The 26,289-nt window shown below is 40.1% G+C and overlaps 2 protein-coding genes across 4 annotated transcripts; both read right to left on the bottom strand.

The window, feature by feature from the left end:
* Nucleotides 1-315: 315 nt before the first annotated feature.
* ppp1r35 (protein phosphatase 1, regulatory subunit 35) lies at nt 316-7,258 on the bottom strand. Of its 2 annotated transcripts, none has more exons than XM_084372675.1 (6): nt 7,010-7,258; nt 5,647-5,885; nt 3,172-3,283; nt 2,715-2,830; nt 2,535-2,625; nt 316-790 (listed from the first exon to the last, which is right to left on the bottom strand). In XM_084372675.1, the coding sequence occupies exons 1-6, from the start codon at nt 7,248-7,250 to the stop codon at nt 486-488; spliced, it is 1,104 nt and encodes a 367-aa protein (XP_084228801.1). In that variant the 5' UTR covers nt 7,251-7,258; the 3' UTR covers nt 316-485. The 2 variants fall into 2 exon arrangements, with proteins under 2 accessions (XP_084228801.1, XP_084228802.1); XM_084372676.1 differs by having other exon boundaries at nt 5,647-5,881; nt 7,010-7,148.
* A 4,412-nt stretch (nt 7,259-11,670) lies between these two features.
* lin7b (lin-7 homolog B (C. elegans)) lies at nt 11,671-25,967 on the bottom strand. Of its 2 annotated transcripts, none has more exons than XM_084372246.1 (6): nt 25,663-25,967; nt 22,384-22,502; nt 21,970-22,041; nt 18,260-18,469; nt 16,681-16,856; nt 11,671-12,279 (listed from the first exon to the last, which is right to left on the bottom strand). In XM_084372246.1, the coding sequence occupies exons 1-5, from the start codon at nt 25,736-25,738 to the stop codon at nt 16,689-16,691; spliced, it is 645 nt and encodes a 214-aa protein (XP_084228372.1). In that variant the 5' UTR covers nt 25,739-25,967; the 3' UTR covers nt 11,671-12,279; nt 16,681-16,688. The 2 variants fall into 2 exon arrangements, with proteins under 2 accessions (XP_084228372.1, XP_084228371.1); XM_084372245.1 differs by having other exon boundaries at nt 16,693-16,856; nt 25,663-25,959.
* Nucleotides 25,968-26,289: the final 322 nt, after the last annotated feature.

The following is a 26,289-nucleotide window of genomic DNA, read 5'->3' on the forward strand; positions in this document are numbered from 1 at the left end:
AGGGAGAGAATGAGAGAAACAATGCAGGATTAGGCAACCAGGTGGAATACAGCTACAGCTGCTAACTCAACTTCTATTCATGAGGCGTGCGTTCTACCAAATAACTCTGAAGGTAGGCATTCAAACTGGCAGCATGCATAGTATTGAAGTGCCGCTTTATCTTTTTGGGCTTTGCTGACAGCTGTAGTCTGCATTCATATTAAGCATGTCAGTTTAGCATTGGTGCTGTCACAGTGGGGTAGGGAGAGCAAACAGGTCCACATCCACCCTGTGGACTCCCTTTGGGTCAGAAACAAAGACATCCAGAGCAACCCATAGCATAGAAAAACATTTATTGGAAAAATGCTGCCCTTTACATGAAGAAAAACAAATATCTGTTTACATTTATAGTCTAAAACTGATAAGATAACTTTATTAAATGACATCACACAATCTGACCCATAGCCTCAGTGCTGCCAGCCAATCCGAATCATCCTGTGTGGCTTTCATGGCGTGGCCTCACTGCGTCTCTGTCGTCTGTAGAGATCAAAGGTTGAGTGGCCGTGGCGTGTTAATGGGCGGGGCTGTATGTTTACTGGCTCCTCCTCTGGTGGGAGGGGCTTCTGTCTGAGCAGATCAGAGCCCATGAAAAGGAAGAGGGAGGGGCCATCTGCTGCTTTGTTATACTGGCAGCGGGGGGTTGGAGACAGCAGAAGCCTGTCCTGCAGCACCTGGCTGATCAGTTGATCCGCCTGCACGTCTACACTGACCAGTGAGTTAAAGAGAAGCTGATAGCGAGACACATTGACTTCTGCAGACACAGACAGAGGGAGAAACAGATTAGGAATTGGTGCCCCTCAAATGCAGCATCTCTCATCAGCTAACCACCATCACATGTTGTCAGTTGAATTTTTTTGTATCCTGTTTTTGTAATGTACTCTGACAAAATCTGTCTCCGACTGACAGGCTCATTAACTTTTAATTGGGAATTTCATTGGTTTATTTGTTTAATTTTCAGAGACATTTTCAACATACATGAATATAACCATGATTATAACCATAGAACATCAAACACAAGTTTAACACATTATTTTGTCAAAAATCACACATTTTATTGGGGACCCACTCAAATGGCCACCTGTGGTTCCCGGGGACTCACTATATTGAACACCTGTCAACATCACTGAAGGACTATATATTAGATAATGATGAGTTACTAAAGAACAGACTGGGAATTACTCTTTTTGTGAACCTTCAAGTAAACTGAAACATAATACAGGAGTAGTTAACAATGGACCAGACATGTGACTGAAGTCAATCGGTCCGAGTCTCAGGTCCGAAGTTATTTTTTCCTCGGGCGAGTCAAGTCACAGGTTATGTCAAGTCAGGCAAAGTTAAAGGAAGTAAAATCCCCAAGTCAAGCCACCCAAGTATGACAATGAATTGAATTATACTTGATATGTAGTAAAATAAATAATCAAACTATAAAAGCTTATTTATTAATTAATGTCTTCTTCAATAAAAAAAAATACTGCCTTCCTGATTCAAACCCAATGATAATCAGTGATGGAATGTAACTAAGTATATTTACTTAAGTACTGTACTTAGGTACTATTATAGAATATTTCCACTTTCTGCTACTTTATACTTCCACTCCACAACATTGTGGTGGCAAATATTGAACTTTATACCCACTTCATTAAATAGATAACATTTTTAAATTAACTCCAGATCAGACAGACAATCACATCCACATCTCTGCAATAGACTCATTAATTACCGATTACTTAATCATTAGTTACTCTTTTTGTGCACCTTCAAGTAAACTGGAACATAATACTGAGATATTAACAGATAGTCCCACATTACTTCATGATTGTGACAGTTACCTATTTTTATTTATTGATATTCTGTTTTAAATTCAATATATAATAATCCAGGTTACCATGAGAATGTCTTGTAAACTATAGAAATACATTAATAGTGTATGTGTATATGTATTTGATAAAGTGGAAATGTAAATCTAAATATATCTCACATTAAATTATACTTTCTACCTGATACAAGGGGATTTTTAGGCTAATAGAAACTGATATGTAATTTGAATGTTTTCACTGGAAGACACTAACTTCTCAGTCATCATACAGATTAAAATGGGGAAAATGACTGACAATGAAAATACAAATGTTTCTGAATAATGATAAAAGTTGTTTTAGGCTTCCTTAACTAACCAGATACAATTACCATTGATCCATTTATTTTTAACTAAATTGTGAATCAGAACACCAATCAAATCTAAACTTCGTAGTGAAATTATGTTGAATCTGTTAGTCAAGTATAAAACTGTGGGGATGTAGCATCAGATCAGTCCAGCAGCAAATTACTAACCAGTTTCTCATATGGGTGTGTATCGGTCTGATAAAAATAGTTTTGTGCAAGTTGGTGCAGGCATACTCCACTGCTCCACTGAGGAGCAAGAAGGGAACAGAGATGTCCATTATGATGGCAAGGAGCAGGGAGACATGTGGGGAGGACCCTGTGTGTCTGTGAGTTACCTTCAGTAGCTCTGGTGTTAATCAGGTTTTTGGTCCTTTCCGACCTCTGTAGAGTCTCTTGAATGGCCCTCTGGGAGTTAAACTGCGACCCCTGCAGGACAACATACAGGTTACCAGGTAACCAGCTATAAGCCAGCTGATAATCAGCTCAGTGATGATTTTTTGAAAAACAGTGTAAACCTGCAGTGACTGAAGCTCTGCCTTTATAGCCAGTGTAGTGTTTAGCTCCACTCTCTCCAGACAGTCTGGATCTTGATTGGATGCTGCAGCAGGAAGTTCTACCCGCTGTCTGGGGGCTCCACCAAGCAGAGGACAGGAAGGAAAAAATGCTTGCTATTAATGAGTTATGAAAGCATCAAACATGCATTTTAGACTATTTACATGTTTACACTTTGAAATAACATCAGGAGAAAAGACACTTACATTGTATGCAATTAATATTTGTTATTAATACAGGGAGCCTTTGGCTTTGCTGCTTAAATGTAGCATCTCACTTTTGTACAGTAATGGCATTATTGCAAAATTAGACAACACAGACATGAAAGAAACAGAAAACTGAAAACTCCCGGCAATAATAGATTTTTAACAGGTCCGGATGTATTTAGATAATCAGTGTAAACTGTCAGACTCTGGTTACCATGGTGACATCCTCTGCTCCTCCTCTTAGTTCCGATTGGTTGCTGAGGCAGAGTGTCTTTTTTCAGTGTGATGCCAGGCTGTGGTCGTACCAATGGCTCTTCAAAACACACCTGCAGGAGACCGACACAGAACAATGTCAAAACACACGCACACACAATCTGAAAAGTAGGAGCCCAATGTTTCCAATTCCAATCACTACGATTCCAGACACTCATCCTGTGTCTTTCTTTTGTACATTCCATGTACTGTTCTTGATTTCTGGTCAACTACAGTAGAAAGCCAAGTTATTACTCCAGCAGAACAATTTTGTGCATTCCTTTTTGGTTTTCTCGCTATAGCCCTGGTTTTGTTATGTCATTGTTTTGTTTGCATACTAAAAGAAACAAAGACAATACATCTGGCAGAAGAAAACAGTGGCAGTCAATGAAGCGAGGAGGTATGGCGGTCGAAAAAGCTAAGAAAAAATGGAAAGACCAGGCAGCCAGCAGAGACTCTAGCCTGCTCAAAGACACCCCAAAAGGTGGCAGACTGTTTCCTAAAATACTCTACTACTTTGGAGAGGAAAAGCAAGGGGCAAGAGGTTTTCTTCCACATCAAATTCAAGTTCCTCAGACACCAGTTAAAAAGGTAACATGGTTTGTTTCTATTGTGTTTACACAGTAAATTCTGCCCTCACTGCTTCCAGATGCAGCTAGCAGATAGCTAATGTATTCTGTCAAATGAAAAGGCCATGCTAGAGCTAACTAGCTAAGAAGCTGACATGCTAAGGAGCTAACATGCAAGAGGGGTAATGTGCCTACACTAGCGCCATTATGCTAACAGCAAACGAACATCGAAATTAGCACTTTTTTTTTTTTAAGTAAATACAAATCACTCAAGGCATACACACTACATATTCTTGTTACAAACTTACAGGCTGTGGTCAGCATTGGCAAATAGAGCTGCAGGCTTCTGCATGACTGGCAGACATGAAAACAGCAAACAAACTTTCCACTTTCCACGTCGTTTTCAGTTAGATCACTGGTCAATGTTCAACATAGCAAAAAAACAAACATAAATTTCCAGTGACCTGCCTGAATTCATTTAAATAATAATATTACAGGGTGGGAAAATGTGCCTATTAAGCATAGTTTAGTTTTATTTCAATGAGGGTGAATCTCTGGCAGAGAACCTCAACCCACCTTCAGTACTATTAACAGCTCCTGAAAACACTGTGACTGTACATGCTCATAGAGAGAGGAGAGATCCGGATCTCCAGTCTATGTTACTGGAAAAATAAATTAGATGTTATTAGTGATGTTAATTGTTATGAAGTTATGAAAAAGAAGAAGTTTGAGCTTGTGAAAAGTATACTTGTCTTACAAATCGAGCTATTAGAGTGAAGTGGTATGCTACACAATACATGTACACTTCCTTAGCCCTGGCACAGTTGGAAGAGGTGTGCTTCGGCATGGTACGGTTGCTCATGCACGAGCACAAGCACAGGTGCGCAATGTGGACATGAACTATAATCATGTGTATTACACCGCTTTGCATAATCAAGAAATCCAGGAATGTGAGAGGGCCGTCTATGACCACAACAACACAAAATAAGCCACAAAAAAGTTAGTCGTGTGCTCTCTGTCGTTCTCCATTGTGCCGCAACCGCTCTATGATGTGATGACGTATGTACCAGAGATAACCATGTTCAGGCCCGGTTGCGGCCAGAGCAATGTGAGTGCTGGACAGTGGGGGACTGGGGAGGAGGGACAATCGTGCTTCAGCACAATACGGAGCAACTGGGCCATGTGTGAGTGCCCGAGTAGCCAAGTCTGCTCTGATTTGTCAGCTCACACAGGCCTGAGCCAGCACCACTCACCATTTTATGGCATGTCTCTTAGCTTAGTTCCTTAACTCAACACACATTATTTCACAGTTTCAAACAATTTCTGACATCATCAACTCAGCCAGACTTGAAAAATCAACTTTTCCACAGTGCAGGCTGTCTTGTGACAAAATTGCTTAATGATAACGAACCTCACACAAAGACAAGCACACAAATCTTAACCTGACAGCATTAAAGTGCTACCGCAGCAAACTCACTCATCTCACAGACTGATTTTGCATAGCAGGTGCAGAAGCAACGTCGCACTGTAGACTAATTAACAGACTAATTAAACTAGAGTAATCAGTCTTGAATGGACACCTCCCTCTCCCTCACTGCTGTCGGATAACTTCTGAGTGAGAGGAGAGACACATATTAGCATGGCTTTACAGAAAACTGTATTGTCTGAACCTATACCTCGCTTGATAAAATATCGATCTATCTTAATCGTTATATCGCCCAGCTCTAACTATTCCTCAGTATAGATATTGAGTACTCTACCCACCACTACCTCTGGCACATCCACCAAATGAGAGAGAATGTACCTCAACTCCTGTTGCCCACCATTTCACAGCGAATGTGACCCAATACTTAGAATGATGTAATCACCTCTGTGTTCCCCCTTCTTCCTGTTTGTCCTCTTGAGCGGGGCTTCAGCCCTGAGTAGTTGCTTTGCTGCCTCCTCTTCAGTGGGCAAGGCTCCATGTTCATTTTGCTGGGGCTGAGCGTGACGGACAGATTGAGTTCAGGACAGCAAGTCAGTGAGGAGGAAGAGAAGGAGAGGGGGAGGGGGGCAGGGGGAGGAGAGGGAGGAGGAGAGAGGAACGAAGAGGAACTCTTCATCCTGGCTGGAAACAAGAGTGAGACATGTTTATGATTTGCAGAAGAATACTCCTTTAATGGACAGTTTAGTACTGTTCTGTACAAATGAGCACATGAACACATCATCACAGCTTAATATATCATTAATACCCTCTGATCAATATTTCATGGACAAAACAAGACATGATACTGCACAAGAGAGTAACACATACAAATCATAACATTAAAGTTAAGAAAATTATGTAAATAAATGAATGAAATTAAATCAAACAAACCAAAATTGGAATAGAAAAAGTGGAAAACAAAGACAGGAAAAACAAATTAAATGCACCAAAAGAAAAAAGAAAAAATGAAAATCAAACAAGCAAATAAAACACTCCAACACATCTCCATCTATTCACCCACAATGACCAAACTATTTTGATTATTTAAAAACTATTTGGTATATTACTAAACAATGGAAACAATCATGAGTTGTAGCACTAGACGTGCTGTTTTGTCCTCCGGCATAAAAACGTATAGTATCCTGTAGGTGTTAGCGTTAGTTAACATTATCTTCAGGCTTTCCTCAAAACTTTAGAGAGGCGTCTTGTCTTGAAACTTTATGGCAAGTGACAAGTTACCATGTTGGTCATTCAACTGCGTTGACAGAAATGTACTGTGGATGAAAGAATAGTGTGTTTTAGTTGTTTTAAGTAGGTATATATTCATTATAGGGATATTTAACTGCTATGTCAATAAACGAGCTATGGACACATTCTGTGCGGCCTGTTAGCCTCCAGCTGGATAAGCTGTAGCCTGGGTGACGCCAGTTAGCTGGTTGTAGTTAAATCTATAAAGTTACAAAACTATGGACTAGTTAGCTAGCTAGCTGTTTACGCTGTTTTCAGTTACGTTGGTAGTTACCAAATGAAGCCAGCCTTTAACCCGTTAACGTTAGCTCTTGAATATAGACAGCTAACTATCGGGAAAGAAAGTTATCTAAACGTTACATTCAGTCAGTTTGTGTCTACAGGACGAAGCTAACGTTACTAACGCTGGTGACGGTCGTGAACAGAGGCAGCTGACACTATCCTAGTTTTCAGTTGAGTTTCTAGTGACCGACGTTACTAAACCCCGACACTGCCCTGTTTAAATGTCTCTGTGTTACCTGAGTTAGTCCGGTCAAGAGTGATCCTCAGGTCTTCTCCTAGAAAACAAACCGCAGACTGTCTCTCTGCAGATGCTCTAAAAGTGTTTATGAAATCGTTTGTTTCTCTTTCAAATTTCCTTCCTTCCTTCTTTTCTCCGCCTCCACTTCTTCTTTTCCTTCTTCTTCGAGGTATTACGGCAGTTGGCATCCAATGTGTTGCATTACTGCCACCCTGAGGCGGAGTCGAACGTCCGCACATGGCGGCCATCTTGGTACAGGCAGCTCGCTCGCCCAAGATTTCTGGACTAGCTATAGGTCGTTTTTTATGTTGATGACATCATTGTTTTCTCAGACATATGGAGAAGTCTATCCCAGCTTTGTTAAAAGTAATTAAAACATTTGGTATTTTTTCAGGCTATTAATGTAATAATTCAAAACCCTCTATAATGTCACTAAATTCTAAAGAGAGGCGTATCCGATTGCACAAGCCTACAAGTGAAAAGTTGTAAATCAATTCACAGATTTAACTGTAAATATAGTACCCAATATAAAAGATGTGGTGAACTTTACTTATTCCATAACATCCCCTTGTTTTTATACATTTCCTGTGGAATAACAAACAATCCCTATTGGACTTATCCGTCCTGTACCTAGTCTATTCCCTCTCTGGTATTATTGGGTAGCTTGGTTAAGAACCATCTTGTTTTTATTTTAAATGACAACCCTCCTACCTGGAGAGGGATGGAGTCCTAATCTTTAGACCTATTGCTTCCTTTATGTATGTACTACAACTAGCCTGAAGAAACAAAAAAAAAAAAAATATGAATCCCATTACTAGTCATATGATTAATGTTTGGTATTGTGAGGCAATACTTGGGTGAGCCGCTTCCTCTTGCATGTTTTAGTCCTGTTTCGGGAAATGAAGATGTCACGCCCGGTATAGCTGACACTGGGTTTAGGACTTGGTCAGAGTTCAGAAATATCAGGATCTATATAGATTACAGGATTATTTAATGTCATTTGAGGAGCTTGTAACTAAACATGACAATCCACTGAAACATTTTTCAAATTTTCACAACTCAGAAGCTTCATTGGAGTAAACCAAAAAACAATCATTAGCTATACCTCCACATTCACCATTAGGGAAAGCTATTTTAATGACTGTACCGGAGAAAACTAATGTCTGGATTTTATGACTGGTCCTCCAAAGCTAAATTTAAAGTTTGGAGAGGATTTACAGGAAGATATTTTATTTGCTGAGTGGCAAGATGCTTGCAAGAAAGCTCAAACAGGAACAGCAAATACCCATCTTAAGCTTCTAGATTGTAATTGGCACATGGCTCACATATATTACCTGGGAAAAGTTAAACTAATCTGATAGTGATATCCCCAAATTGTGTTCTAAGGTATTAGGTTGTTATCCAACGCACAACATTTGAGGAAGAACGAGCCAATCTGTTTAGATCTATGTTTGTTACAGGCAAAATGTATGATAGCATTATCATGGAAGAATGTAAATAGACCAAGTACTTGTAAATGGTTGACAAAGCTTTCAAGATGTACATCCTTCAAAAGGATAACTTATCCTATTAAGGAAAAACAAGAGCTATTTAAAAAGTATGGGATCCTTTCATTAAAACCTGTTAAAAGTCAGCGGCCAGTTCACCAAACTTTCAATCGAAGTGTATGGTCATGCCATACATCATTAGACAGCTTAGATTCTCGTGATTCTATTCATGCAAACCATTTCAAGATAAAACCAAAGGAACCAGGTACAATCAACAAAAAAACAAACAAACAAACAAACAAACAAAAAATAGCATGTACAAAGTTTTGCCAACTCCCCAATAAAGGTTCTGGGGGTTTCAGTAGTGCACCAAACTCCAACAAAAGATCCATTTCAGTAACACATTTAGTTCAAAACACAATAGTCCATGATTAAATGGTGACAAAATGGCAGAAAACTGCAATCGCAGATGTTTTTTCATGTTTTAATCTGGTAAAAGACAGAGATGCTGAGATGGCAGCCGTTTGATGGACAGCTCATTTGAGCAGATCTGAGCTTCTAAGCTTGCCCTAGAGCCTAAAACAGCCAATGAGAGATCGTGTGACCCACTCGCTTCTTTCTCCTCTCTCCTGAGCCACTCACACACCAGCCTACAGAAGAGTGATGCATCATGTGGCCAATGAGATTTCAAATCCAGTAATATATAGTTATCACAGTTTTCGATGATGTGGAACCATTGTGTTTTCCAGGTAATAGGGGCAGTAAAAGGTCTACTGCAGGCTTATGTTTGCATAAAAAAAAAAAAATAATTGCCAAGAAAAAAAAAAAAAAAATTCAGTATGGTCAAACTCCTTTAGATCAATGCCAGAAGCATTTACAGAGCTTCAGACAGTTTGGGGGGAAAAGGTTCAACAACAGCTTTGAATTTACTTTGGGCTAGACTGAAATGGGCATTTTAAGACAATTTTACATTAATTTTCAGGACTAAGAACAAGTTAATTAAGCACACAGACCTCTGTTAGAAACAGGATGTGAGCCTAATATGCTTCACATTATGTTGTCTGTTCAGTGGGATGAAATTGTGCAGGACTGATTACTAGCTGTAAGAGAAAAAATGTTGGTTTATTTTTCTTTCTTTCCTTTTTTACTATTTGTAATATTTGTATCATATATAATCCTTTAAAGTCTTATTTATGCTTGACTATTGATATATAGTTATGTATTGTTCATGTTTCTTAAAAAAACTAATTACAACTTACAGATTCATATCAAATCAGTAACTGTCATACTTGTTGAAGCTGTTTAGATCACAACTACTGAAATTCCACAACATAAGTTGGCGTACACAGACCAAACGACAGTGTCTTTTCTTCCTGTCTTACACTCACTCTCTCTCTCTTTGCACAAGAACTAAAGGAGGATTCAGTGGAGTCTGAAAACCTGCAATGAGTTTAAACATAACCTTGAGTCATAACTCCCTGAGTTTCTCAAGCATTTCCCTGATCATTATTCTAAATTAACCAAATATTAAGCTTCCGAGTGGTGTGGTCTTTGTAAAAGAAAAGTGCAAGTGCATAGTATGAATATGATAACCTCACATAGTTTTTTGTTGTTATAATCTTAGGTAATATTTAGATTGCTCCTGCAGACATGAGCCTCTCCATGTCAGTGGGGAAATTGTAGGTTCATACTCCTTTCTCCAAGCAACTGTAGCATCCCCATGCAGAACAGCAAACAATGGTTAAGACTACATGCAAGGACAAAATAGAAATTAGAAATGTATTTGAATTGACGTAAATAAGTGCACAGTTAAAAGACAAAAGATACATAAAATATATATGTTAATATGTGTATAAACATACGGTAAATGAATAAGGTATATACTGTGTGTGTTTCAATGTGTCCTGTCCTGTCTGGATGTAATATGTTTTAATGTACCCTTTTTAACTGCAGATTTGTAAGCTAAAGCTAAAGAGAAATTTCTGCCTTCTGCATGCAAATAGTGGTCAATAAAGTTGTTTTAAATTCAGCCACAACATTAAAACCACTGACAGGTGACGTGAATAACATTGATCATCTCATCACAATGCAATGTTCAGCTGGGAAACCTTGGGTGCTGGCATTCATGTGAATGCCACTTGACACGCACCACCCATCCAAACACTGTTGTGGACCAAGTACACCCCCTCATCACAACAACACTACCTGATGGCAGTGGCCCCCCAGCAGCACAATGTGCCCTGACACACTGCAAACACTGCTCAGGAACGGCTAGAGGAACACAATAAAGGGCCCAAGGTGTTGACCGGGCCTCCAAATTCCCCAGATCCCAATCTGATCGAGCATCTGTAAGACGTGCTGGAGCAGGTCTGATCCATGGAGGCCCCACCCCCCAACATACAGGACCCAGAGGATCCACTATAAAACACCCTGGTGCCAGACACCACAGGACACCCTCAGAGGTCTTAAGTCCATGTCTTGACAGGTCAGAGCTGATTTGGCTGCACAAGGGGAACCTTCACAATATTAGGCAGGTGGTCATAATGTTATGCCTGATAGGTGTATATTGTGTATCAATGTATAACAGCTAAGATGACATTTGTTTCGAAGTGGCGGTATTTAAATAAAATTGACTGGACTTCATTCGATTTTCAATGGATTTCCCAAGACAACACTTTTTATCATTACGCTGCTGCTGCTGGTCCACTGGGCTGTCAGTTGACAATCAAAGACAGTTACCTGTTGACTATGGATTCCAAAATCTGTTCCTCTTGCTGAAACACAGCTCACTACTGTATGTACTGTACTGTACAATATTATTGGGAGAACCTCCCTCCCTAAATGTTACAGTAAAAAAGGAGAAAAAGGAAACTATTTCTACACAACTTTAAACAGTTGAATATGTAGTATGGCCTCATGATGTCAAAAGTATTTAAATTTTGTTTCAGGAAAAATGCTTTAACAATTGAGAAAACTGTATTATTATTATTATTATTATTATTATTATTATTATTATTTAGTGCTTTTTGGAACGTAACTCCTTCCACATTTTTAACAAAGAAACTTCATTCAAACATCCAAGCAGGTGAGACATTCCTGCTATTACTTCTCTCATTCATATGGTCGGTGCACGGGCCCTCAAAATAATTTCTCGTTTCTAAGAAAGACAGCGTTCAATTTACTCAGTAAGACTTTATTTCATAAATATTTATGCAAATAAATAAAATAAATACATTAATACAAAAAAGATGACACTTGCCAGCCACTGATTTAAGTGTAGTTCTTCATAATGCTAATGCTTAGCCCTCCAGCTGGGACATCTGATGGAGAAACAGCAGTGAAGGCTGTAGGTGTCAGTTTCCACGTTTCCTCGGCTAATCAGGCCTAACTGCTGAGGAGCGCAGTGCACTACATGAGAATTCAAACATAAAACGACATGATAACATCACACTAGGTTTTAGTTAAGCCACACACTAAAGAGAATGTGTTGCCCTTATGTAACAGGAAGCTGAGGATGATTTCACAAAGGTGAAATTAATGGCACAGTCTGACAACAAGCTTAATCTGCACTTCACTAAGAAATAGGAAAGACTGAGGGAAGAAAATCCTGAACTGCAGCGTTGGCTTTATGAAGAAGTTCAGGTAACAGGTGTTGGTAGGCTACTTTGGTTTTTTGCTTCTCATCTACGGTCTTGCCTCCCACTGGAACAGAGGTTTGAGGAGGGTTGGACGATGAGGTGGATGGAGGAATTGGTTTAGCTAGCCCCTGGACTCCAGAGATCTGCAGAAAGAGAGACAGAGGATTGTGCTGCATGTTGGTGAACTGCTATAAAAACTGCTGAGACACAATAATAATCACTAAACATGATAGTACCAGATCCGAAAGTGCATCTTTTTGTAGGACTTTCCATGAGAAGAATATCCATCCATTCAGTAAATTGCTATTCCCTCCCAGCATGAGAGGGCCCTTACACTGGTAACACACATTTCCAGCAACTAGTACTTTAAGCCCCACTTGACAATTGACAATTTCGATCTTTAAAATCAAAGCCAGGATCTGCAATTCTTTTATTTTCTCTCCATCCCTGTTAAGGGCAGATATTTCACGTCACTGTTTAAGAACAAACTTAATATTCTCAAGTGCAATTCCTGAAGGGGCCGCCAAAAGTAGTGTTATACTTACAGACCTGCCAACCTTGAAGAAGTTTTATGTTGTTCTATTAATGGTAAAGTAAATAAAAATGTAAGACACATCTTTCAGCCCAGTCACCAGGATTAAATCATTTAATAAAATTAGTTATATATCTGCACATGTATTGTACTAACATTTCCACAAAACGTGTCATATCATGTTCATGTTTCATGTTGATTAACTGACTGTCATGTCAGGAGGTGAGCAGAGAGTGGATATTTGTAACAAGGGACCGCGGCGTTTCAACAATTTATAAATTGTAAATTGGATATTTTTAAGGACAACTTGGGACATTTCCCAGCCATGTCTGTGTCAACATAAAAAAACAATATTTTTGACAGGAAGTCGGGCCATCTACAGCGTTTGTAGCGACCAAAGCAATTAGCTATTTTCAGCTAAAACACTATGCTCTGCTTAAACTGAACCAAAGTATAAGCAAACAATAAAACTCTTTATGAAAAGAGACAAATAGCATCTTTTGTTTTAAGTTAACTTTTGCAAAGTAGCTTCTCACTATGGTCAGCCAGCACCACGACCACACTACCAGGGACCGCTCTATGTAGTGAGTGCTAAAGCATGTGGAGGTGCAGGCTGAGGCAGTGGACAAACCACTGTAGGGCATATGAAACGGGGAACCAATCTTTAAAAACCTAAAAACACATTATTTTGCATCTTTCATTAGCGCAATTGTTTTCAATGCATATCATTGTATTATTTTAAATTACATCTTTACAATGATATAGGTTATTGAGGGGGACAAATCTCCGGCACATCAAAGATGACACAGCTGGGGTGCTCTAGTAGCTCAATTGGTAAAGCATGCGCCCCATGTACAGAGGCCTTGTCCTCGCTGCAGCTGCCCAGGGTCCACCTCCGACCTGCTGCCCTTTGCTTTCATTTTGAAACTAATTGAGCAGCAGTCGGACCTCGCTGTCTCCCTGACGTGTATGTGTGTGTGTGTGAGGAAACTGAAACTGACTGTGCTATCAATTCTTCTGCCAGGTACGCTTTATGTCGGAAATGAACGGCAAGATTGCCAACTGTGATGGTCTTCTTCTCTGTAAAAATACACAACGGAAAGAGAGAGAGTACAACGCTGCTACATTTACACACGTTTGTTTTCTCTGGTCCAAACAGTAGATTACAGAGTATCTTTGGTAGATCCGTGATTGTCACGTTTCCATGACGACTGACCGGAAAAAGACGCGTGGTCATGTTTACGTGACTCCAGATTGTAAAAATCTCTGAGGAAAAAAATAAAAATCTCTGGAGACACCAGGCAGTTGTTTTTTAGTTTTTAGTGCAGACAGTTGATATTATTTATCTAAATAGTGTTTTTATTATTTATTTATTTTTGTGGTTGGTTGAACAACATTTCAAGAGTGCAATCTGTAAGACCTGGTGTTACATAAATGTCTTATAATAACACATGATAATGATCATATTTTCAAATTTCCAGTCAACTTTTAACATTGATCTTAAAGCCTTATGGAATCACTCCTTCTAAATCCTACTACTCCATTAATGAATCTGTTACCTATAGGGCCCTGCCATCAGTCAATGGTCAGGGTCAGGCCCCTGACACAAAAAAAACATGCTTGGGCACCGGTGGGCCGCTGGTGGGCCACCCTACCACCGGGCTTAACAAGTTTTCTGGGGGAAACCCTGGATTTTATTTCTTCCTTTAGGGGAGCAGAATTTTTGTTGCACAGTTTGAACATGGTGTTTTTAGATGTCCATATTAAGCAAAGTACGTCTATATAAATTATATGTATTATTAACATGAACAGGAGAAAAGACGGTATCGGATTGATATCGGTATCTGCAGATACTCTAAGTTGCAATATCGGTATCGGACATGAAAAAGTTGTATCGAGCCATCCCTAATTTGAATCCACACGCATGTTGTTTTGGTGCATGCATCACCATTCATCCACATTCATCACCATTTATCGATATTCATCACCATTCATCCACATTCATGATCATTTATAACCATTTATCATCATTAATCACCATTCATCACCATTTATTGACATTCATCACCATCCATCACCATTAAAGGTATAGTTGGTAATCCTGTTCAGAAACACTTTTTGTTATACTGGGTGAAATGGTCTTCCCACCCTGAGAGTAGTCCATACATAATGTGTTCAGAAAAAGGAACGAAAAAAACCAGACCTCTATGGCAGCTAAAAACTCTGACCAATCCCTCCCTCTCGGTCCGAGTTGAAAGAACCAATCAGATGCCTTCATGTCTCGTCCTGCCTGCACCCCCCTCTGTCCCCCCCTCCTCCCTGCACGCACTCATCACGTGTCACCGTTGCCGGATATATTCAGCACACTGCATATGGAGTTAGCAGGAGATCCACACTCCAGGTCAGAAGGTGGCGATAATGCACACCTAACAGTTGTTTGCCAACAGCCATAAGACAACAGCAGAAGAAGAAGAGTTAGCACAGTTAGCAAGAGAACGATGGCAGAGAAAATGCAGCTAAAGTAGCACTTCCAGAAGTGATGCAGAGGTTGCTGTCTTTCTGTTGGACAGGTAATTAGTTGTTTTGCTTCGAGGGATTTGTTATTTTCATGAAATATGTAACGTTAGCCAACTTAGCTACTTTTGTAGCTTGTATTAGCCCAAAGCTAACGGCTCTCCTCTGCCCTGCTGACGGACTGTCTGATGCGCGTTCAAGTTTGTGGGGGCGGGGCTTTGGTCGGAGCGCTGACGGGAGGGGGAGAAGGGGGTGGAGCTTAGACGAGGTGCCATTTTCAAATCTTGCTAGCTCTCCAACATTACCAACTATACCTTTAATGAACATTCATCACCATTCATCCACATTCATCATCATTTATCACCATTCATCGACATTCATCACCATTCATCCACATTCATCATCATTTATCACCATTCATCCACATTCATCATCATTTATCACCATTCATCCACATTCGTCACCATTCATCCACATTTATCACCATTCATCCACATTCATCATCATTTATCACCATTCATCCACATTCATCACCATTCATCCACATTCATCACCATTTATTGACATTCATCACCATCCATCACCATTAATGAACATTCATCACCATTCATCCACATTCATCATCATTTATCACCATTCATCCACATTCATCACCATTCATCCACATTTATCATCACTAATTACCATTCATCACCATTCATCGACATTCATCACCATTCATCACCATTCATCGACATTCATCACCATTCATCCACATTTATCATCACTAATTACCATTCATCACCATTCATCACCATTCATCGACATTCATCACCATTCATCGACCTTCATCACCATTCATCCACATTTATCATCACTAATTACCATTCATCACCATTCATCGACATTCATCACCATTCATCCACATTTATCATCACTAATTACCATTCATCACCATTCATCACCATTCATCGACCTTCATCGCCATTCGTCACCATTAATGAACATTCATCACCATTCATCGACATTAATCACCATTCATCAATCACTCATCCCAACCCAGACCTTCAGTCAACAACAAGTAAGTGCTGCGGAGTTTATGTGGATATAGAGGAGGCGCGTCGAATCAAATCTGTCCTAGGGCATCCCTTGGGCCTGAATAGAGGACTGAAAGCCCTGACCCTCAAATGTAAAGGCCTGTGATCAAATGTCATTATCCAGTAAATTCATCTTGAAATAGAACCACATGAACCACTGGATGTAAGTCTTTGGATTGTAAGAGGTTTTCTCTGTGCGTTTTGCACACAGAGCCATAAAGAGCAAACAAACTCAACTGAATTTTGTTTGTATGAAATGGAAAATGATGTTAATTTTCTGTTTATGAACTTCTGAAAGTGCATACTATGATGATTTGTATGTAGTACATATTGTATAGATTTCATATGTAGTTTAGATTTGGTGCACACTGACAGTGTGTATCCGTACATATATTAACAGTGGTGACTGGGTGTAGACTAACAAGCAGCCTCACGAGTAGCTGGTGTGCTGCTGTCGTCTCCGGGCACTTCTCATCTTCTCAAAGCGAGCCTCCATTTCCTCCAGGACCTTTGGGGTGTAGCGGACCACCAGCTTGACTGAACCCTGGGCGGCCTTCAGCAGCTCCACAGCCTTCTCATGGTGCTCCCCCTCAACGCTCTGCATGGGCACCAACACAATATCTACAATTGTTTTGTCACGTTAAGACAATAAACAAAAGTGATCTTTTAACCCTACCTTTAATACTCAATTCAATGAAGTAATAACACATATGCTGATCACATTTTAGTAAATAAAACCAAAATAAACATCTTAAAACCACAAGAAGTGAGAAGGTTTTTTTTTGTAATGTGGTGTACTGACCCTTAAAAATTCACTGCCACTAGATATCATGCATAGCCTATAAGTCTTGCATAAAATGTTTTCAGAAATGTATTCTAGTGTACTGTTTAGATCTAAAGTGAGATAGTTTATGACAACTATTTTGTGTACTGCTTTGAATGAGGGCTAATATCTCAGATCAAAACTATCAAATTAGCATCAAATGTGAATATTTATACTTCATATGAATATGAAGTACTCTGTTACTGCATAGAGTATTTGTCCCTTAAAATCTATACAGAACTATATTCTAATGCACTGTGAAGCTATATGAGCAAGTTTGTCACCAGACAGCTGCTATTTTGTGTGCTACTTTAAAATGCAGTTCACCAAACTAGTCCGTGCTGGTCAAATATGAATCAAGAATATTTTACTGCATTGCTTATTTCATTACTCCACTCTATCTTTACAAAGCAAAAAGCCGTTTGCTATATAAATATTCAAAATATCATATTTAACCCTTAAATGACACCTTTATCCTTTTTCAGGAATCTAAAGAACATTTTGACATGTTAGAAAATATTTTGACTATAAGATACATAAAATCTTTATTGCTCATTTCCAGTTTCATATCCATCCTGACATTGATCATTAATAAATTGCTTGTTACTTGTCAGTCATTCCATGTACAGGTGCTGACACGCTGAACAAGACGTATTAAAGAGCAGAGCTAATTTAAGTTTTCTTGTCTGCAGGGTTCTGCATTTGTCATCAACCCATCTCAGTGGGTGTCTTCACGGATCAGTCCTTGCATGGTATATATCTGCAAATGTATGATCACATTTTTGCATGCAGGTACAATAAAGTAACTAACACGGTCCTCTTCTGTTTTTGGGTTAATCGGCACTTTACACCAGTTGAAGCTGTTTTTGGCGACCTCTGGTGGTTGAGCTCTGACTTTCTCACACAGAAGAGCAGTTTACTGCTGGCGGTGGTTGTGGTCTGACAGACTTTAAACTTTCCATCAGAAGAGGATGGTGAAACAGCGCGTATTAGCCTGACTTTCAGTCACTCTTTTAACACTTTTGAAATTGCTTTGAGAAAGGCAGCATCAGAAATATGTCTACATTTTTAAAACTATGTGAAAAAAATGTAAACCAACATTAGATTAAACTTGTCAGAGTGTGTGTTGCTCCTCTCTGTGGGACTTGAGCGGTTCACAGTGGGCCTGAGCTCCTTACCACTCCGTTGACAGACAGCAGTTGGTCTCCTCGCTTCAGCCCTCCTTGGCGGTCGGCCACTCCCCCAGGGATCACTCTTGAGATGTAGATGGGCGAGTTCTGCTCTTTCCCCCCCATGATGTTAAAGCCCAGACCCTCTTCTGTCTTGGGCAGTTCCACCACCCTTGGGTGAGCGTGGCCCTCGCTGGCTGCAAAGGCTGCCACTGTTGCCTGGTCAGGAGGGCAACCATGTGATCAGTGAAAAAAAGTCTATTCCACATTAAAAAAAAGGCTATAAAAAGAGTTAAGGTGCCTTTATTCTCTAGTTACATGACTGGATGTATCACAAAAGCGTTGTCGAATTAAGCTAGGCTGTGGACTGTAAAATGGTTTGGACATAATAGACCCCATTTTCATGACAGGGCAATGACCACTGTAAGCAGCACTCTGACAGTATCTGTATATTAACAATTAACTTTTTTGGAATATAGACTTTTAAATGAAAGTCATTTTGAATTTAGTCCTCATCTGTTTCTTTTCTACTTCTATACATTTTGAGCAATCTGCATCAAAATAACGTATCTGGACCAATTCGGATACAACTCAATTTTCATATTTTGGTATTCCATATATTTTGAAATTATATTGAAATTACACCTGTTCAGTTATTGACAGATGAAATGCTTGTGGTTGGAAATGCAGAAATTGCCTTGCCTTGCATTGCCGACCAGAGTCGAACTGCCAGATCTTCACTTCTCACAGGATGTGTCGATGTGTGCTATATGTGCCAACCATTCTGCCACTAAGCAGCACAGCAGAGGTAAAATTATTGTTACTGTTAAAAAGATCCTGATAGTGACACACTAGGGGAAAGTGAAAGTTCAGCAGGTGAAATCAATTCCCTGAATGCTCAAATACATTATACTGCTAAAAAGTCAGGATTTCAAACCACTGATCTTGCTGATTCCCTTACAACAGGTCCCTGTGTCATTTTTCATTCATCAAAAATATAAGTCATTCCAAATATACACTGCCTGGCCCAAAAAAAAGTCTCCACCTGGATTTAACTAAGCAAAAAGGTAAGAGCCTTCCATTGGATAATTACTGCAGTGATTAACATGTTTCAGCCGGTAACAAGTTATTTAACCCCAACTGACGCAGTGAGGAGCTTCTCATTTCTTAAACAACCATGTCAGAAGATATATCCTGTGGTCGTGGAAGAGATGTTACTCTGTTTCAGAAGGGTCAAATTATTGGCCTGCATCAAGCAAAGAAAACAACGAAGGAGATTACTGAAACTACTAAAATTGGGTCAAGAACTGTCCGACGCATCATTCAAACCTGGAAGGATAGTGGTTAACCATCATCATTGAGGTAGATACTGTATGTGGTCAGAAAAAATCTTGAATGAGATCACTCCGGTAGAACATTAGACAACAGTAGAAGTCACAGCTATGTTTAAGAGTGAAAGTAAGAGCATTTCCACATACACAATGCGAAGAGAACTCAAGGGATTGGGACTAAACAACTGTATAGCCTTAAGAAAACCACTTATCAGTGAGGGTATCAGAAAGAAAGGCTTCACTTTGCTAGGGAGCATAAAGATTGGACTCTGGAGCAATGGAAAAAGGTCATGTGGTCTGATGAGTCCAGATTTACACTGTTCCACAGTGATGGGCGCATCAGGGTAAGGTGAGAGGCGGATGAAGTGATGCACCCATCATGCTTAGTGTCTAATGTAAACGCCTGTGGGGGCAGTGTTATGATTTGGGGTTGATTCAGTTGGTCAGGTCTAGGCTCAATGATGTTATGTGCCCAAATCTTTGGGATGTGCTGAAGAAGACTTTACGTAGCAGCCCTACTCTCCCATCATCAATACAAGAGCTTGGTGAAAAATGAATGCAACTCTGGACGGAAATAAATGTTGTGACATTGCATAAGCTTATCAAAACACTGCCACGGCAAATGTGTGCTGTAATCAAAGCTAAAGGCGGTCCACCGAACTATTAGAGTGCGTGACTTTTTTTTGGGCCGGACAGTGTATATTTTGGCTGGTATGATGGGATATTTTATTTCAACTTGGCCGTTGCATCAAAAAGAGCAGGTATCCCCTTATTACATGCTTCCAATGTAGGTTTTATGCAAAAATGTATTTCAAAGTTTGTCTGTATTACTAGAACTTCAGCAGTCTGAGTAAGATAAAGCAAGTGTAATCTACTACAAATAACAAGAGGAATGATCACACCAAGTAAAGAGTCATATAGTACACATGACAAAATGTGTAACAAAAAGTCATATGTGAGTGGTATTTTAGGACAGACCTGGTGTGTCCTAAAGCAACAACATATTAATTAAACACTTTAAAGCCAAAGAGGCTTTTACATCTGCTTTTAAAATACCATTTAACATGGTTCAAGCATGGTTATCGGTAAATAAGCCTGCATTTATCTATGAATAATAATATAAGCAATTCTTAGAGCATCTTTTGTCCACGGTTGATTTATACTGTATGAAACGTTTCTCCATCAGTTCATTAAGTCCCTGCAGCCATCTGACGGGAGCAGGACAGACATGTTGATAAATCTGCAGCTTAGATTTGAGAAGTGCTGCACTGGAACACACCACCATTGCACATGGCTGTCCAGTGTGTTGACCTTCATTAATTTGCATGCACATGACATCATGCTTGCACACCTCTACTCTACACACGGCATACTGGTAGATTATAACTCAGTATTTTGCCTGTTTCTGCAGAGGATATCTGACTGACGTGCCTTAGTGTGTCCTGACCTCATTTCCAATTTTCCTTTTAGCAAAAGTAGCATCTCAAGTTCTATTCTTGAAAAGCACTGCATGCAAACGCTGCTATCATGCAGAATTATAACTGAAATAGCATCACATTGATACTAAATTATATTCCATTCATTAACAGGAAAAAACACTATCTGCTTATTCTAAGTGCTATATCGTAGGCAACTGGACTTGTTTCAGTTTCTTGTTCAGTTTCAGAGTCGTTAGGGCCACTTGTGGGTCGTTGGTCAAACCGGCCTTCATGTGGGTTTCTAAGGCTAGGTGAGCCCAGGTGTTAATGGTTGTTAAGCTGTCTGGGGACGGAGCTCAGTACTACATTGTAAGTGGGTCAAAGACAGCTGGAACAACCATCTTTGAACAGAGGAGGTGGCCTACGACATTAATTAAGCCTGCAAACTCCCCTCCAGTTAGTTAGAACTGAAGAAGCCTCTTGGATGAGAGGTGAAACATCTTCAACAAACTGAAACAAGTCCAGTGACCTATGATACAGCACGTAAATTTACCATGACCTTGATGACTGAGAACCCTCATCAACATTATCTGCTTATGTCTACAGATTTGTAGTACCATGTGTTCATATTGTGCTGCTCTTCATGTAAGTGTCTTTCTATAGTTGAATCATCATTGTTATGCTTCTCTGTTATTGGCTCTGCTGTATCAGAGAGATGAAATCAGTGATATGACTGGCTAATAATGTATTTTTGTATTAATCACCACAATTGATCTATATTTAACTGCACCCAGCCCTTAAGTACTTTACTCTGCTTAATCATCATAGCAGATGCAATTGGAGCAACCCACACAGGCATGTACCAAAGACCTACCACTTTGCACTGGTTGCTGTGCTTGTGCAATAAAAAAATGGGCCCAATGTCTCTAAAATAATTCTGCTTGAGCAAAATGTAGTTTGCATGTAGTACCTTGGCTGTTGCCTGTGCTCGTACTTCTGGTCCTCCAACAATATCAAGAGTGTCATACAGCTGCTCATATACCTAGAGGACAACAGAGGAGAGCACAGATAAGTCAGGTTAACATATGACTGTGGTAAAGTGATATACAGTACACTGAATACACACATGATGAACATCACATTCATCCATCCATCTGTAACCGCTGATTCGTTGCAGGGTCACAGAACATCACAACCAACCAAAACAATAAAGTCGAACATTTAAGTAACTAAATAAGTAACTAAATCCTGATTCCTCACAAATCTGTTATAATGAGCCATATTTCTGTGCACAAGAGGTCCAATGTGGGGTTAACAGTCATTCAAAGAGCTAAGCAGCTTAAAGGTCATCGACCAGGAATCATGAAAATCACTTCCTCTTTACCTCTCTGATAGCGGCACAGAATTTGCTCTGTAGGACTCTCTGCAGTGCCTGCAGTTTGGGAGGAGGCAGCTCACCACTCCGCTGCAGCCGGTCCAGCAGTTCGATCACCCTGCACACATCTAGCACACACAAAACACAAAAAAAGGCTTGATGCAGAGAGAGAGGGCTCTTCTCATTTCTCTTTTATGTGCCGCCTCGCTCCGCCATCCTCCTGCTTTTGACCCCGAAATCCATCTCCACACGCCATATTGAAGGATGTCTCAATTCCTATGTTCCATGAGGAGACAGGAGCGAGGACAAAGGGGGCTTTCCGGAGGAGCTATGAGCGAGGATGCACAGGTGTATCCTAATCTGAATTGTGATGCACAAAAGAGGCGTGACATACAGCTGGAATATACAAACCATGGTGGAGGCAGGGCTCTACAAATGTGCTCCTTTGTACTCATAAGTTGTACAACTCTTTTTAAATGACCAAATATGCAACCAATATATCTGCCCTTCACTGTTAATGTAACGCCTTGTATGGTGCTGTTCTAACCACATTTCTTGATGACATTTCATCTTGATATTATTTTTGTCATATTATGCCACGTTGTGAGTTGCACTAAAGTACATTTATAAGTTGTTATACACGCTTGTCTCTTCTATAAAACATCTGTATCCTCACTGCGCTTCATTATTGTCAACTATGAGGTAGCTTGTCAGTTCACACCTGGCATTAGGTGTCTCAACATGCATCTCAAATGACCACTTATGATTGGCTAGCACTACCCAGCTCTGTATGTATATGAATACATACATTGCTGGGACAACGGACACAATGTTTTTTACACAAAGATAGAGAGATCTTCATTGCCAGATTCATAAAATGGCCCAAATGATGACGAATTTGTCATATAAAGCATTATGTTTATTAAGTTTCTTCTAACTCAACAACTCACAAAATGGAGTGATTTTATAAGAAAGTCCGGGGAAATTCTCTCCCTCTTCATCACCTTGCTGTTGTTGACTGTAGCCGATGTTGCTGCTTTTACCTATAGTATGCTGGCGTTCAATTTTGCTGTCTGCTGAAGTGGGAAACTTCTCAAGTTATTGTACATTGTTATTAATAAATGGTAAATGGAATGGCTTTTCAGTCTACAGACCGCTCAAAGCGGCAAAACACTTCAGTGTCACATTCACACACTGATGGCAGAGGCTGCCATGCAAGGTGCCAACTGCTCATCAGGAGCAATTTGGGGTTCAGTATCTTGCTCAAGGACACTTCGACATGCAGCTGGGGGAGCCAGGGATTCGAACTAGTGACCCGATTACTAGACAACCCGCTCTACCTCCTTAACTACAGCCTATCTAATCTAACGATTAGATTTAAGTTATCATGGCCATTCAAGTTAACACAAAAACATTAAAGTCGTTAATGTCGCGCTCTGTTTACAATGACGTCATTATATAGACTGACCCCTCAGCACCCCCAGTTGTGACTGACTTCTGTGAGGGAATTCTCAAATGTCCCTTATTATTTTGATATGTTGTTCTTACATATGAAACTTAACAATATAGATACAACATTATTATTTATGTAAAGTGAAATCTTGTGTCTGTTGGTTTCAGACATGAGCTCTGTCTTATGATAATCATCTGGTTGCATAGTATGAATGCATGTATTCATGTAAAGAGTATATGGTATAGTGTGCCGTGAAAAGCCAGATAAAAGGCCATTTTTCTCGCCACTGTCACCAACTGCTTGCTCATGGGGAAAATGTCGGGTGTGTGTAAATAAATTACTAAAGAGTATGGTCTGGACCTGCTCAAATTGCAAAGTGGTACGAGATAACTTTTGTTGTGAATTGGCGCTACAGATATAAAGATTGAAGAAACACTTTGTGTGTTAGTCTAGCCACTATAGGGCAAAAAATGAGCTATGGGCCCTTTATGAGCAACCTACATCAATCAATCTCAATCAAAGTCCAGCCTTGAGGACTCCTTGTTACTGATGCACTGTGAACACAAGTACATTTACAGTAGGCCTACATCTCAAGTTTTGCATGAGCTGCACATTTGCAGAGGCTTTTTTCAAATCTCAGTCACATCTTTTTGTCTAAAGGTCACCATAGTATTCCAGTTGTCATAATTCCAGAGAGCGATTGATAGCTACACATAAAGCATCAGTGTTTAGGTGTCAAAGAATATCCAACAAGAAAGCCAGGGCCCAAGATTTCCAGGCAGAACAATTGCCTGGATTATTCAGATATCATTAACTCTGAGTTGGCTTGGTGAAAAAGACTGTATTAGGAGGAGTGTTTAGAAGACTGACATTACACCTGTCATTAACATCAAGTTAATGACAGGTGAGTGTCCTTTGTGAATGTCTGATGACTGCTGTCATTACATGTCATGTGGTCGATGCAGTTGTCTGTTTGCACTCTGACATCAAGTCATGACAACAGAGGACAAGTTATGTTTAGGTGAATGTCAGGGAGTCATGATGAAGACATCTTATACATCAACCTGCATTAAAAGTGACATAATTGACAGGATGGCAATTAGTGGCACCAGTCAAACATTCGTTCAAGACTTCATGTTCATTCAGGCGTGTCATGTCATTGTTATCATGTCACGTCCGTCACAACCCTTCAAACATAGTCTCATTGATGCAGAATTATCATCGATGTGTGTTGATTCATGTTCGGTCTGCTATGTGGGAACAGAACTGGCTCGGTTCGTGATGCTCATTCAAGACAGGCCTTTCATAGAAACGATGCCTGTGAGGGCCACCATCGCGAACTCCCCTCGTCTTAAATGCGTATTCAGAACCCGGGCTTTGGACCACACCTTTGGCGGCGAACGTTAACGAAGAAACACCAGGCGACTCCATCCAACCGTGAATGCAGTCAGTTCGTCCTCTGATCCTATTGTCGATGGCACGTATGATAACACTAACAGTCCGTGATTCGACGTACAGCCAAGCATGTTGGCTGAAGAGATGCGACAACACTGGAATGGTTGAATCGATTACACAGCTAACGGCGTTCAGACAAAACGAGCGGGCCCGTGCGAAGTGGAACATCTTTGTAATTAATAACTGCGACACAATTACTTGATTTCACAAATGATTCAGTTACAACACAATACAATTATTTTAGGATCACTCATTGTTATCATTGGGTAAATGAAGACCTAACTGTACCCAATACCCACCGTGTATTTAACACACAGGTCACGGTTACCTACAGCAGCACTGGCCGGGAGGGTGTGCAGCGGTGGAGCGGCTTACGTTACCTCTTTCCAGGCAGAGCGGCTCTGTCATAGCCGCCATGTCTGCTTCCTTTGCAGGGTGGTAGTACGAGGACATCATTCTGAGCTCCTCCGCGTCGACGCTGCTCCTCTAATTAACAGTGCGTAGATGAAGAAGAAGAGAATCTGGTTCACAGCGATGTGTGGTCCATCTTGTGGGATGACGTGGTCAGCAGACTGAAGATGAGTGAGATGCTCCAGAGGATCAGGGAGCAGCGGACTCAGCAGCTCAGTGCGTGACTACAGGATGAGCATCTACTCGCAGCACCGACGCAGGGCAATGACCAGTGTTGCGTTTAAATACAATCTTCTGTATCAGGTACTAATTTCAGTTGGTGGAGAAAAACCATCTGAGCAACAAAAAACATGATGGTATTATACCTCCTATACCGAGGTTTGCTGCTGCTTTGGTACTTTTATCTGAAGTTGTATTTGTAATGGGCCAACACAGTGTTTTTCCCCATTTAAAAAAACGTTTTTGTTTGTTTTTAGCCCTGTGATCAATACAGTCATGGTCAAAAGTTTACATGCACTGGTGAAGTAAATGTATATCATGGCAGTCTTGAGTTCCAATGATTTCTACAGCTCTCATTGTTGATGGAATGAGTGGAA

This window comes from Pagrus pagrus (assembly GCF_965226575.1).
Source record: "Pagrus pagrus genome assembly, chromosome: 13".
Lineage (NCBI taxonomy): Eukaryota > Metazoa > Chordata > Actinopteri > Spariformes > Sparidae > Pagrus > Pagrus pagrus.

Excerpts from the sequence above, each read along its gene's own strand:
- ppp1r35 (XM_084372675.1), bottom strand. The coding sequence starts at position 7,250 with ATGTGCGGACGTTCGACTCCGCCTCAGGGTGGCAGTAATGCAACACAT. Across the intron at positions 5,886-7,009 it reads TCTTGACCGGACTAACTCAG|CCAGGATGAAGAGTTCCTCT; the intron begins GTAACACAGAGA and ends TCTTGTTTCCAG. Across the intron at positions 2,831-3,171 it reads GAGCAGAGGATGTCACCATG|CCCCCAGACAGCGGGTAGAA; the intron begins GTAACCAGAGTC and ends TGCTTGGTGGAG.
- lin7b (XM_084372245.1), bottom strand. The coding sequence starts at position 25,738 with ATGATGTCCTCGTACTACCACCCTGCAAAGGAAGCAGACATGGCGGCT. Across the intron at positions 16,857-18,259 it reads TGCTGTCTGTCAACGGAGTG|AGCGTTGAGGGGGAGCACCA; the intron begins GTAAGGAGCTCA and ends GTGCCCATGCAG. Across the intron at positions 12,280-16,692 it reads CAGCAGCACACCAGCTACTC|ATCTCTGGAGTCCAGGGGCT; the intron begins GTGAGGCTGCTT and ends CTCTTTCTGCAG.